This window comes from Ctenopharyngodon idella, chromosome 8, assembly GCF_019924925.1.
Source record: "Ctenopharyngodon idella isolate HZGC_01 chromosome 8, HZGC01, whole genome shotgun sequence".
Classification (NCBI taxonomy): Eukaryota; Metazoa; Chordata; class Actinopteri; order Cypriniformes; family Xenocyprididae; genus Ctenopharyngodon; species Ctenopharyngodon idella.
Genome location: NC_067227.1, coordinates 27005696 through 27018822, shown reverse-complemented (window position 1 = coordinate 27018822; position 13127 = coordinate 27005696). Strand labels below are relative to the sequence as shown.

Here is a 13127-nt window from a genome sequence, read left to right as displayed (position 1 = left end):
TACAGAAAAAACATTAGATATTCTCTATTCATTTTAACCAATAAAAAATTGATTGCGACTTTCTTCTCACATTAATAGTTAATTTAATGCGGGTTCTATGCCGTTATTATAATGAAAAATGTTGAACGCGCATTATTGTAACACGACCACATCAAACGCGCGAGCAGGAATCTCTCCGCTCACAGGCGGATTCCCTTCTCGCACAAAACTGGACGCGTGCGCGCTCTCGCTCAGATATTACATGTGCGTTGTCCTCCTGCATGTGCAGCCGTGAATCTAGAATTGTCTTCTCTCCAGGATTTAACATTGACATTATAGTGTGGGCACCCACCGCCAGAAACATTAGTCGGCGCAAATGCCAAATGATTGCTTAATCATTTGCACTGAAATGCATTTTTAAAGGAAAACTCCCATCTCCCGGCTAACTGTTCACTATAAATAATGATTGAAGGAGACATCCCTCTTCTAGAATTCTCATTTTGGGGCGAACACATTATTTAACTGTACAACACATTAACACAGCATTAATGTAGAGTAATTTGAAGGTGATGATATTGCTTCTCAAGGAGATGAAACACGGTGTTGCTTGGGCACTTTCCCATTGAGAATGGGCAACAAAATTCTAAATGGATACGAAATTTGATGCCCATTCTCAATGGCGAAGGGCGCAAGCAACATCGCTCATCAAATTTGCTCAAAAAGTTGCCCCGTGTTTCATCTCTTTGAGAAGCAATGGATTGCAGGAGGAAGTTGCGTGAAAAACCGAAGTTGTTCTATTTCAGTGACTCAAAACGTTAGTCCTTTTGTCTGTTAATGTCAATGTCATGGCAACCGTAGTTTTAATAGTTTCTCTTATTTACAAAACTGTTTCGTTCGATTTGACATACAACACATGCGAGAATCATACCATAAAATCAATGAAGAATAATCAAATTAAGCTATAAAGCAGTAACAGTAGCAGCATAAACACATCTTGTCGTCGAAAAATTATTTTTTTTAAATTTTTTTCAAAAATACACCTACCTTTGAAGAAAAAAAAAAACAGAGTAAATTGTTTAGTGATCTAAACGAACCAGATAGAAAACATATTTATCTTACCTGACCGTTAGCTTCTTCGGATAACATCGACACAAGTAAGTCTATTTGAGGTTTTATTCATGTCAAAATGCGCTTTAACAACCCCACCCTGTATTCACTGCTCAAACTCTCTCTCTCCTCTTAATGAGGAAATCTACATGAGCCTCTGTAGTTCAGCGGTCTCTAGAGGAAAATTTGAAAGGATAAACATAGCCAGAGAGGCAGTCTCTCAAAACCTGGTGTGCCGCCTACTTAGACGGCATGAGGAACAATGCTATCAAGGTTGCCAGCTTAATGGGTAATGTAATGTAATGTAATGATAAATTAAAAAAAGAATGTAATACTCAAACCCTTACAAAAACATATTTCTTATAAAACATGATTGTTTTGTGCAAAAAAGTTTAAAATACAATACTTTGACGATAGTATTATAAAATATTCAAGTATTTGCTCAAGGACATTAAAACAAACTGCAATAAAGTGATTTTGCTGAGTAAATAACGTTCCTGGGACAACAATCCTGTTGACTCAGGAACATGGGGAACTAAAATCTGTTCCATCTAAAGTGAATGCAAATAAAGTTTGTTTTTAGATGAACAAGGATCTGAAACAGGATGTGCAATAAGACCCCTCCCTTAAAGGCCCCCAAAAGTGAGACAAGCCATTTAAATTAAAAATAAAATAGATGCTTTCTCATTGTTATCTTTTCCTGTTTTTAATCTGTTGTGGTCATGTACACCTTTAATGAATGTATTGTTATTTCCTATAGGAGCCACACTGTTTTATTTAACGCCCAAGCTCAATAAACTCTGACTTCGAGTGAACAGCACTTCCTGTGTTTGTGTCATTTTTAGTCCCTGACTTCACTGTTCTACTCTGCTCTGCATTTTGCTGTGACTATATTCCTGAGGTCCATTTTATCTGACAGTATGGGAAAGTAATAAATTGTAAAAAGTATCATCACATAATAAATTGCCTGCCTAACAGTTAACATGTTTGCATCACATATTCATCAAATGTGAAAATACATGAAGTGTGAAAGTACATTCTCTGTAAAGCTGAAACGATATGTATCGTGAAAAGCGCTATACAAATAAATGTGAATTGAATTGAAAATGACTTCTCTCTGAACATAAGCTAGATTTCTCCAATTATTTAGTCTAGTTAAACCCCACTCCTGAAAACTTTCAAACATCTTCCTCAGTTTCTGAATGCAACTCCCACATCTTGAAAAATCCAAATCAACAACCGATGCAGAGCCAAATCCCCACCCCACATTTTTTCTTTTTTGATAATCCGTTACACTCAGATTCATGTCACAATACAGAAGAAAAGTAAATTCAGAGCAACTTCCACTCAGAAGAGAGCATCACTCTCCCCTACAACTTCAGAGAACTTTGAATGCTTTGAAGCATGAAATTGCTGTCTCACATGTGACCGTTTGACACACCCTTCTCACAGATATTCATCACTTCCACGTTTACAGCAAAATTCATGCTTATAGCGGTTAAAATTTTGACAACAAATCTGGCAATTATTACCTTTTTAATTAAAACTTATTTCAGCCATCTCTGTACGGTCTCTTTATGCAACATTAGGTAAAAACAAACCTGACAACGTAACAAATATTTCTCCTTTTTGTTTAAATAAATTATGTACCGGCTGGACACCCAGGATCACATGATCATAAAAGGCTTAACGACCATTTTAAAGGGTCTGTGAAGGGATTCAGCAGCATATCTTCCTAAAGTCACCCTGTATTTCTGCAAGATTTACCTTTTGGAATTTGCCCTCAATGACATCAACTCTATTTATTTTATTAATGATTTATGAAGAGACCCAAGAGTCTCTTCATAAGCTCCATACAGAGCTGAGATTGCCACCATATCACTAAATGCGCACACACACAAAGTAAAAAAAATAAAAATACAATTCCCAACCCATATAATTTATTTCACCAAACTCAACATATCACAATACCATGGGTCATTAAAAGCATTCACAATGCCTTTTTCAAACTATATATAATCAGAAGAAAGAGCTAGAACTTAAAGTGATCCAAACCAAAAAATAAATAGCATTTCTTTTTCTTCTCACACAATAAATATAAACTATCTCTGTAATGTAAGGCATTTTCAGCAGTGAATTTCAAAATTTCAAAATCTTTTCCTAACTGATTTTGTCTATATGCACACATTACAAAGAAAAGAAAAGACAGATTGTCAACTTGTACCTAAGAGTTAAATGTTGAATGGACATTCACTTCACAAATTACAGCAATATAAACTAAACAGAACATCATCTTAAAACAAGTTCAAAACTAATAAACGTCATCACAGCTCTGTTATGCCACTACATGGTCAGTTAATTATTGAAATGGAGATGGGAGTTTTACGCCTAAACACATAAGTTAAAGGAAAAAAAAGTCTGATACAGTGATGATGGTGTATTTTCTACATGCTACATTGAGTTCAAATTCAGTTTGACAGTTGTTCTGTATGATTATCGTCACCAAGCAGGATTTTGCAGAGAATCCATCTTCCTGCCTCACTTTACTCTCTTTTGTCCAAACATAGCAGAAAACAGGCACTGTGACATCCCCCAAAGGAAGTGCGCAGTTCCCCTCACAGGAAAACACAGCCTGTGATATTATGTTGAAGCATTCTGTGTGCCACCCTGAACACACAAGCAACATATTATTTATGCAAATAAAGCATGGCATTTGAAAATGTAAACAGGAAAATCAATATGCAAAACAGTGTATGATAGGCGGCTACCATCTGAAATGTACATGTTGTAAAGATTTTTTTTATAAATGTAATACAAATTTATTGAGTGTCACGTGTGTGAGTTTGTGTTTCATTCACACAGATCACACAGAAATCACTTATTAGCATTTATTTCAGCTGCGTGATAGGCTGTTAGATTAATCTATATTGAGTAAAAATATCCAGAGCTTATAATTGTTATCGACGTAAATATTATTGCGATCTCAATATATCGTTTATGGCCAAGCCCTTTAATTGAAACACATTCATTTTAATTTAAAGGGTTAGTTCACCCAAAAATGAAATTTCTGTCATTAATTACTCACCCTCATGTTCCAAAATCGTAAGACCTTCGTTCAACTTCGGAACACAAATTAAGATATTTTTGATGAAATTCGAGAGCTTTCTGACCTCCCTATAGACTGCAACGTTATTACCACTTTTAAGGCCCAGAAAGGTAGTAAAGACACCGTTAAAATAGTCCATGTGACTACAGTGGTTCAACCTTAAAGTTATGAAGCTCTCAGATTTCATCAAAAATATCTTAATTTGTGTTCCAAAGATGAACGAAGGTCTTACGGGTTTGGAACAGCATGAGTGTGAGTAATTAATAACAGAATTTTTATTACTGGTTGAACTAACCCGTTAGCTAATAATTGATTTCATTTATGGTCATTCTGTTTTGAATGAATGATTGCACAATTGTTTCTGTTCTAAGTCTATAAAACTGTGGCTCTTACTTTATGCTCATGTACCACAGGTAGCTTGGATAACAGAAGAGGATCCTGGGATTCTTTAAGAGTCGCATCTCCAAGAAGAGAAAGAGAACGAGGAGCACAAAATTCATTAATTACTCACCCTCATGTTCCAAAATCGTAAGACCTTCGTTCATCTTCGGAACACAAATTAAGATATTTTTGATGAAATTCGAGAGCTTTCTGACCTCCCTATAGACTGCAACGTTATTACCACTTTCAAGGCCCAGAAAGGTAGTAAAGACACCGTTAAAATAGTCCATGTGACTACAGTGGTTCAACCTTAAAGTTATGAAGCTCTCAGATTTCATCAAAAATATCTTAATTTGTGTTCCAAAGATGAACGAAGGTCTTACGGGTTTGGAACAGCATGAGTGTGAGTAATTAATAACAGAATTTTTATTACTGGTTGAACTAACCCGTTAGCTAATAATTGATTTCATTTATGGTCATTCTGTTTTGAATGAATGATTGCACAATTGTTTCTGTTCTAAGTCTATAAAACTGTGGCTCTTACTTTATGCTCATGTACCACAGGTAGCTTGGATAACAGAAGAGGATCCTGGGATTCTTTAAGAGTCGCATCTCCAAGAAGAGAAAGAGAACGAGGAGCACAAAATTCAGACCGCTGCCGCCATAGCACCACCCCCACCAACAGCAAACTGATGATGACTAACAGACCAAGAACAAATCAAAATGATCAAGGAAACATCAGTCCAGATATTTCTCAAAATCATGAATGCATTATGGTTGCAAAAGAGAAGTTACACCAACCGCTCAAAGACAGAATCCATGGAAATGGTGAATCAGGAAGTAGACTTCTTGTTTCTGAACGCAATGGATCTTTGTCTGAAAATGCAAAGTAAAACTAAAAGCAAGGGAAGAAAACTAAGAGGAAGAAATGCTTCCCATTTATGTTCTTGACACTGAATCAAACTCAAATGAATCAAATGAAGTTCAATCAAACTCAAATGAAGTTGCCACAAATGAATGAAAGCCACCAATGAATTTGCCACCTGGCTGCAAAATCTGAACTGCTAAATGTGGTCAATAAGGCATTTAGGTATTATAAACATTATCATCATGGATGTCTGTAAAGCTCATTTGAAAAAATGTGTATTGTGAAAAGCACTAAATAAAACTGACTTGACAAAACAAGTAAGTAAAACAAGTAAAAAAAGTAAAAGAGTGTGAACAAACATGCTATGTCTACACCCTTCCTTGCCAAGCACATGAAACCATTTGGAAACAATTAGTAAGCAAGATGATCTAGTTTCCTTTTCAGCCCACATCATGTTAACCATTGAGTATTTTATCAGATCCATGCATTTCATTGTAATATTAATACATTCAGTATTACACAAGTCAATTTTTAAAATCTGGGTCCTGAAGCAAAAACAGGTCAGTAGTCTAAAGCATAACAAGGCTTGTGCAAAACTAAATGAGCACATGGTTTTAAAAAAAACCAAACAAGCAGAAGTGGTATTCAGAGCAAAAGTGTGAAGCCACAATAAATGCAGCATATTGGAAAGTATCTTTCACTTTTTTAAAACCTCATGTGAAGATTCACAGCACCAACGAAACGTAATGTTTCAAGCCAACAGACTCTTTGGGCTTACTAATAAAAGGCCACGTGTGGCAACTACAACACTAAATGTTACCAGAACATCGTGATTGACATAGCAGGTGCTTACTGAACAGTAAATTGTATATCAGCCAGTAACTAAGAACCTGAGAATATTTTGTTAAACCACAAATGTACACAGTCACAAATACTCACTTACCAAAGTTAGAGTCTTGTGGACCAGAGCAAATGAATTGTGGTTTTTCAGAGAAGAGATCTGTGATGCAGACTGACAAACAAACCTCTCCAGAAATACTGCATGCACCATGACCTAAAGTTGCATGCACAAACACACAGGTACAAAGTACAAACACATCAAACCACGTTTTGGTTTTGTATCTAATTAACCACAAATTCTTTTGAATTTGTAGTAAATAAAGTTATGAATCATGCTTACTAAGTTCATAGCCTACTCATCATGAAGTTTAATTACTTCATATTTATTTTAATGACATCAAATATAGTAGTGTGTGTCATATATACATATATATATACATATTTATATATATATATATATATATATATATATATATATATATATATATATATATATATATATATATATATACACACACACATACATACCTGTATATAACACACACAACAAAGAAAAAACAAGCATGGATGTCATTGACTAAAACATCTTAAATTGCATGGGATTCACACAAAAATGTTCCAAAAGCACACATTTTCTATGTGCAAAACACATTTCACGTTGACGTTTTTAAGATAATGGAAAACATAAATTCAGATAAGTTTGTTCAAACTTATTACCAGCAGTGTAACACTTTACAATAAGGTCTCATTTGTTAGTTAATGCATCAACTAACATGAGCTAACAATGAGCAATACATTTTTGCAGCATTTTATACTTTGTTAATGTTAGTTAATAAAAATAGGTTAAGTTCATTTTAGTTCACAGTGCATTAACTGATGATAACAGAACTTTTGATCTTAAAAATGTATTATTAAATGTTGAAATTAACATTAACTAAGATTAATAAATGCTGTACAAGTATTGTTTATTAGCTCATGTTAACTAATGTTAACAAATTAAATCTTATTTTTGTATGTATGTATGTATAACAAAACGCTACACTAGATTAAGGTATTTATCTGAAAACATTTTTTGGCAAAAAAGGCTACAGGATTTATTTTATATGCAAAAAAAAAAAAAAAATGCAGGAAAAAGCATACATTTAATACTATAGCATAATAAGTTATTAATATTTTGCTGGTTCTCTCTTTTTCACATATGTTCATAAAATCTTTATATGACAGCCTGGCCAAAAACTATGTCTGCACAATTTGGCATGTTTCATTGCATTATCACATATAAAACAACTGACTCCAAGCACAACTACACAATATGCTTACAAAATCTTTAAATGTAGGGAAGGCACTTTGTTTTATTAACACTTTTTGTTAAACTGGTTGAAACTCTCTTCACATCCTGATAGCAATCAATAATAGAAGTGGTCTAAATATTAAAAATGTAGGCTACATATCTTCTGTGGAAGTATCACGACCCAAAAACTTTTCGTCCAAACATTGCATTCGGATTCGGTCCTAATGAGCTTTAACTAAAACAATGAGCTTATGCTGCGTTTACACCATGTCGTAACCGTAATTACGAGATTTCATCCCGTGACATTCTACCCGGAGCTGTTCATGTCCTCAGACTCGGATTTATGCGTTTCTATGTCAACACTATCAATGCTGAAATTAATCTGCAGCAGTCAGGTGGTACAGAATAAATTTTCCTAGGCCAGACATCACTTTTGGCCACTAAAGCCACGGTCAAACTAGACTTTGAGCACGCAAAATTTCTTCAGACACTGTAACGGTCGTGATACGATGTCACGCTCTGCAGCATCTTTTTTATAAACATGAATTCAACACATAAATAATAATACATTCAAAATGTAAAAATTGACAATCTACTAATTCTACTGGTCACACGTCTTTATGTAATGCGAATTCGCCGGTCAGAGTTCACCAAACTAGAACTTTTGAGCGCAGCGAAAAGCTAAACTTTGTGTATGAATGGAAGTCAATGGAACTAAAAGTGCAGTGTGACCGCCACTTAATAGTGTAAAGATTTTTGTCTACCTGCAGGCTGTAACAGAGGCTGAAGGATGACCAGACCAGCTGGTGAAACAGAACCGAGTCTTTGAGACACCTGGAGAACATTGCCGTTGTGCTTGTCTGCACTACAGATAGAGTTGGTCAACTGGTCACTCCAGTACACTCGACTCTGCAGGGGACATTCATTGAAAATTCAGTACTACTCCATTATCAATCCCATTACATATTTATAACATATATATTATTAATATTTCCATAAAACAATAAAAATGCGTAATATGTGAATATGGATATAGAGGGTCACAGGTGTGTTTTGTTACCGTTATAAAAATCAACAGTGGTCATTCATGCATTGTTATGTAACATACCTCAAATACGGCCAGTCCAAATGGTTGATCCAGATAACCGTTGGACTCTACAACTGTTTTTCTATGTTGTCCATCAAATGCAACCCTTGATACAGTGCGCAGGCCTGAGTCAGCCCAGTACAGCAGACCACGGGGGATATCTTGAAAAGCAAAGACAAATTATATCACCCGCTTTTCCACCGTTGGGCCGAATGGTTCTCATAGCGTAACCGTTCCTTTCCGTGCCGATTAGAGCCAGCCGGTATGGTTACGGTTTCATTTTCCACTGTGGGGCTGATAATGGCCACTCTTTGTAATGTATTAGACCCTTTTCACAGACTGAGATTATGCGTTTTAACGGTCATCAATATTGTAAATCCTGCGAAGTTTTTTATATTTTAATTTTTAAAAAATGTATGTACATTTATAACACTATACTTAGTATTATATTTACCTTTGCATCAAATTATAAAAAACTAGTTAATGCTGCTGTGAGGGTGTTCCTAATGGGAACGGGATGGGAGTGACGGTAAAAATGACATCTTTCTCTCTTCTGACTGTCGTTATCAATCGCTCTCTATTTTTTTCCTGTTTTTGAAAGTTGTGAATGCACTGTTGTGGAGTTTTTCCTTTTGCTATTTGAGCAAATGGAAACACAAAAAATATATTTAATGTATTCTCTCATTCACCGAATTTTACCCAACTATGACGACTTCCGCTTCTGAGAAACCCGGAAATGTGAAAAGAGTCTATAGAGGGTATGCATAGACGTCACTTTCCCACCGGAACGCGCTCCCTCAGCTGGACTGAGTGGCAAAAGAACCTGCTTCATGACTGGATTTAATAAGGGAAACTGCGAAAACGTAAGTAAAACAAACGATTACACTAAAGGTTGGGCTCGAAAGTGTTCCTTATGACATGTCAAAGAAACCTAATCCATGGATATTGACATGCAGCCAGGAATCGTGTTTCCTGACATTTATATGTGCCTGATTTCGACGCCGGGGAAATACATAAAGCAAATCTGACTGTGAAGGCTTTATATAAATACAATATAGATAAGTCTAAATCGGAGTGATCACTTATATCAGTGTTATATATTTTGTCATATCGTCCAGCCCTAAAACTTGTATAGTTTTTGTCAGTGTTTATTTAAAAACACCCAATTATGCAGAATATAAGATGGTAAATATTTAATTGATGAGTTGTCAACACAATATATAACAATACAATATATAGGGTATGATTTTACCCCAAAATCCAACATTTTGACACAAAATGATAACTGCAAAACATGTTTTTTTGCCTGGAGTCCAGCTGTTTCTGTGAATTGCAGTGACCTATTTGCTTCTTTTTTCTGTAGTTTTGAGCAGTCTGTAAAAATATAGCTCAGTTTTTGTGTCAAAGCTATTTGTACAGTCAGTCGGAAATCTCTTTCCCGTTTTGGATGTGTTTTGTGTGTTTTTTGCGGCATTCACTCTGAAAACCAATGCTGCCACTCAGTCTTTTGCCACTCAGTGGGCGGAACCGTATTCATAACGGTGACGTCACGTGCATACACTCTATACAAAAGCGTCAGTCATTGTCTTGGTAACGCAACGTTTACTGATGATTATGAGACGTAAATAACGACCGCGTTATGGAGGATGATTAGATATTTATTTTAAATTTTATTATTAATTTGTGTTTACGTCGCTCAAATAGAGCGCTTAGCAGAGACATTGGTACGTTAGCCAGGCAACAGACAAGTGACCAATCCTGAGTGGCGACGTCACTTCACGAATTCTACCAGCACGATTTAGCGCGGTTAGACAACCGTGCCCGACTGTACCAGGCTCAAGTCAAGTGGAAACACAACTGGAACCGTTCCTTACCATTCTAAGAACCATTTGGCCCGACGGTAGAAAAGCGGTTTATTAACTTGTACCCTTTTGCTAAAAGACCAAACTTGACCAACATGATGAAACTATTAATCTTTAATCTAACTCTTATCTTGTTTTCTAGCCCTTATTTGTTCAACTTGGATGATTCATGGATTAGCTTGAGTTCAATAATTTTATATAAAGTGATGAAATAAAATTATTTAAATCAAAATTTGTATCAATTAACATTATTTAATGGACATGGGCTGAAATAAGCTAACAATGAACTCTTGTATTTATATTTAAGTAACAACCAAAAATGAATAACTACTGTAACAAATGTACTTCTCATTGTTAGTTCATTTAAGTTAATGTATTAACATACATCAATAAATGGGACCTCTTCGTAAAGTGTTACTGAGAAGTCTAACCTAGGGAGATTGCGACAGGGTAACGTATGGATGAAGTTATCAATGCTATTCTGCTTGTCCCATCCAAACTCGCACGCTCAATTCTGGGAGACTCCCCACTGTCTGCCCAGAACAGATACCTAGTGGAAAAAAACAGGTTTAGAACTTAAACTTATTCAGACAAACTTAATAAATTCATTCAAACATTATCCAACCTTCAAGAGATACTTGGATTGGATTGATATCCATTGCCGCAGGTCTTTGCTTTCATTTACAAAAGTGTAAACTGCTTTGAATAATTGCTATGTTAATTATCCCTGTTAAAGAAGCTCCAGTGTATTTCCTTGTGCCTCATATTTTCTTGCACTGTCATTATGCAAAGAGGTTATTGTGGGAAGTTTCTAAATTTATTACCAAGTTTTTTTTAAATGAAATTTTCCTGCATATAAAATGACATTTAAAAGGTATTACAACAGTTACAAAATAAGACAAGGTGTCTGATAAAGAGAAGAACAAGCAACAGAACAGGTCACAGCAACATCGACCCACACCAGCCAAGGTTTCTAAATGTATAAATGACAAACTGTGTAGTTTCCCTTTCCTGTATGAACATGTTATACTTGGTTTCTTACGTTATGATAAAAGTATCCCAGATAGAACAGGTACATCTCTAAGATGTCTGCTAAAGAGTGCTTAGTCTGGAAAACATCTGTGTACAAACATCTGATAAACATCATAGAAAAGCAGTTACATATTCTATATCATTAACAACGTTTTCTAAATGTTTATTTAACATCTGACTGGAAACGCCACGTTCACACAGCAGCAGAATACGGTTGTCAGTCCTGTATTTGAATCCTTAATACGGTTACGTTCACACACATTACAGTTATTTACGGGAGTGACAACCGCATTCTATAACCGAACTCACACCTGTAAATTTTCAGGACTCACAACCGCATTCTCGGAATATTCGCGCTGTGTGAACGGAACAGGACTGGACAACTAGTTGTATGTCAAGTCATACAGTGCGAGAGAGCCAGTGTTTTGTGTGTGGTTTTGCTTTTGGTAACTTACAGCAACAGAGATATGAGCTGTGCGTCATCTTAAGGTGTTAGATCCAGTCACTGTTCTCCACCGGAGTGGCTCCCGTCAGTTTTGTGTTTCTTTTCCAAATTCAAATGCCGTGTCATGCGCGAGACGTCTCAAAGACGTGACACACGTGTGCAACACTTAAAGCCTCCGGCCAGCGCGTGTTTACATGCTGCTGTTGGTTAATTAAGTTTTGATGGATGAACTCGCGGTTCAGTTAGTCTCTTGTCATGTCAAAAGTGATAATACTTTTCAGTTTTATGGACGTCGCCATCTTTAATATTACGCTGGTCACTGTCATTATGGTTACTAGTAAGAGAATAAGGGCTTGACTCTCGTTGCATGTTCATACAGACAGTGTACTGTAAGTTGCTGTGTGAACGAGACATTTCAAGACTCACACCTGTAAGTAAATGCGGTTGTCAATCCCAAAAACTGACAGTGTGAACGTGGCCTTACGGGTGTGAGTTCGGTTATAGAATGCGGTTGTCACTCCTGTACATAACCGTACTGTGTGTGAACGTATTAAGGACTCAAATACAGGACTGACAACCGTATTCTGCTGCTGTGTGAACGTGGCCCTAGAAACATATTGCAAACACTAATACATCCTGCTGACATCAAATAGACAACAGTGTAAAAGAAGCCCAATTCTGCGGGAAAACCGCGGACTTGGCAACACTGGTCTGCTATCAGGGATGGAGAATGAGGCATACGTTATTAATCTTGTGATTATACTTGTAAATTTCATATTCATTGGTGTAAATTTTGCAATTAGAAACCTCTTTTTTCTGTGGTGCTTAAGGAATTTAAGAATTATATAGTTACTATTATGGAGAGTACAAACAAAAATTATTTAATACATTTAAGATTTTGTGAAATAGCAAGGCCATTAATTTTGTCTTTCTTTTTTATCACTGTAGACTGTGTGTATATATATATATATATATATATATATATATATGTGTGTGTGTGTGTATATATATGTGTATGTATGTAAATATGTATAAAAAAAATTAAAAAAATAAATAAAAAAAAATCGTTGTTCGAAGTGACGGTCAACATTACTTCTTGCACTAATTTCACAACATGCCTGTCCTTAAC

General features: G+C 35.7%; 1 protein-coding gene across 12 annotated transcripts in view; it reads right to left on the bottom strand.

Moving 5' to 3' along the window:
* LOC127517634 (N-acetyllactosaminide beta-1,3-N-acetylglucosaminyltransferase 3-like) overlaps nt 1–13127 on the bottom strand; it is a 133653-nt gene that overhangs the window by 110515 nt on the left and 10011 nt on the right. For 5 of the 12 annotated variants that reach the window (XM_051903550.1, XM_051903551.1, XM_051903554.1 and 2 more), the window contains exons 7-10: nt 10953–11071; nt 8681–8820; nt 8337–8481; nt 6385–6495 (exon numbers count right to left, since the gene is read on the bottom strand). In XM_051903550.1, coding sequence (XP_051759510.1) covers nt 6385–6495; nt 8337–8481; nt 8681–8820; nt 10953–11071 — 515 coding nt within the window. Of the gene's footprint in view, nt 1–1098; nt 1301–3009; nt 3754–4585; nt 4654–5117; nt 5273–5374; nt 5469–6384; nt 6496–8336; nt 8482–8680; nt 8821–10952; nt 11072–13127 lie in introns of those variants that run through there. The other 7 variants (XM_051903559.1, XM_051903558.1, XM_051903556.1 and 4 more) reach the window with 6 other exon arrangements.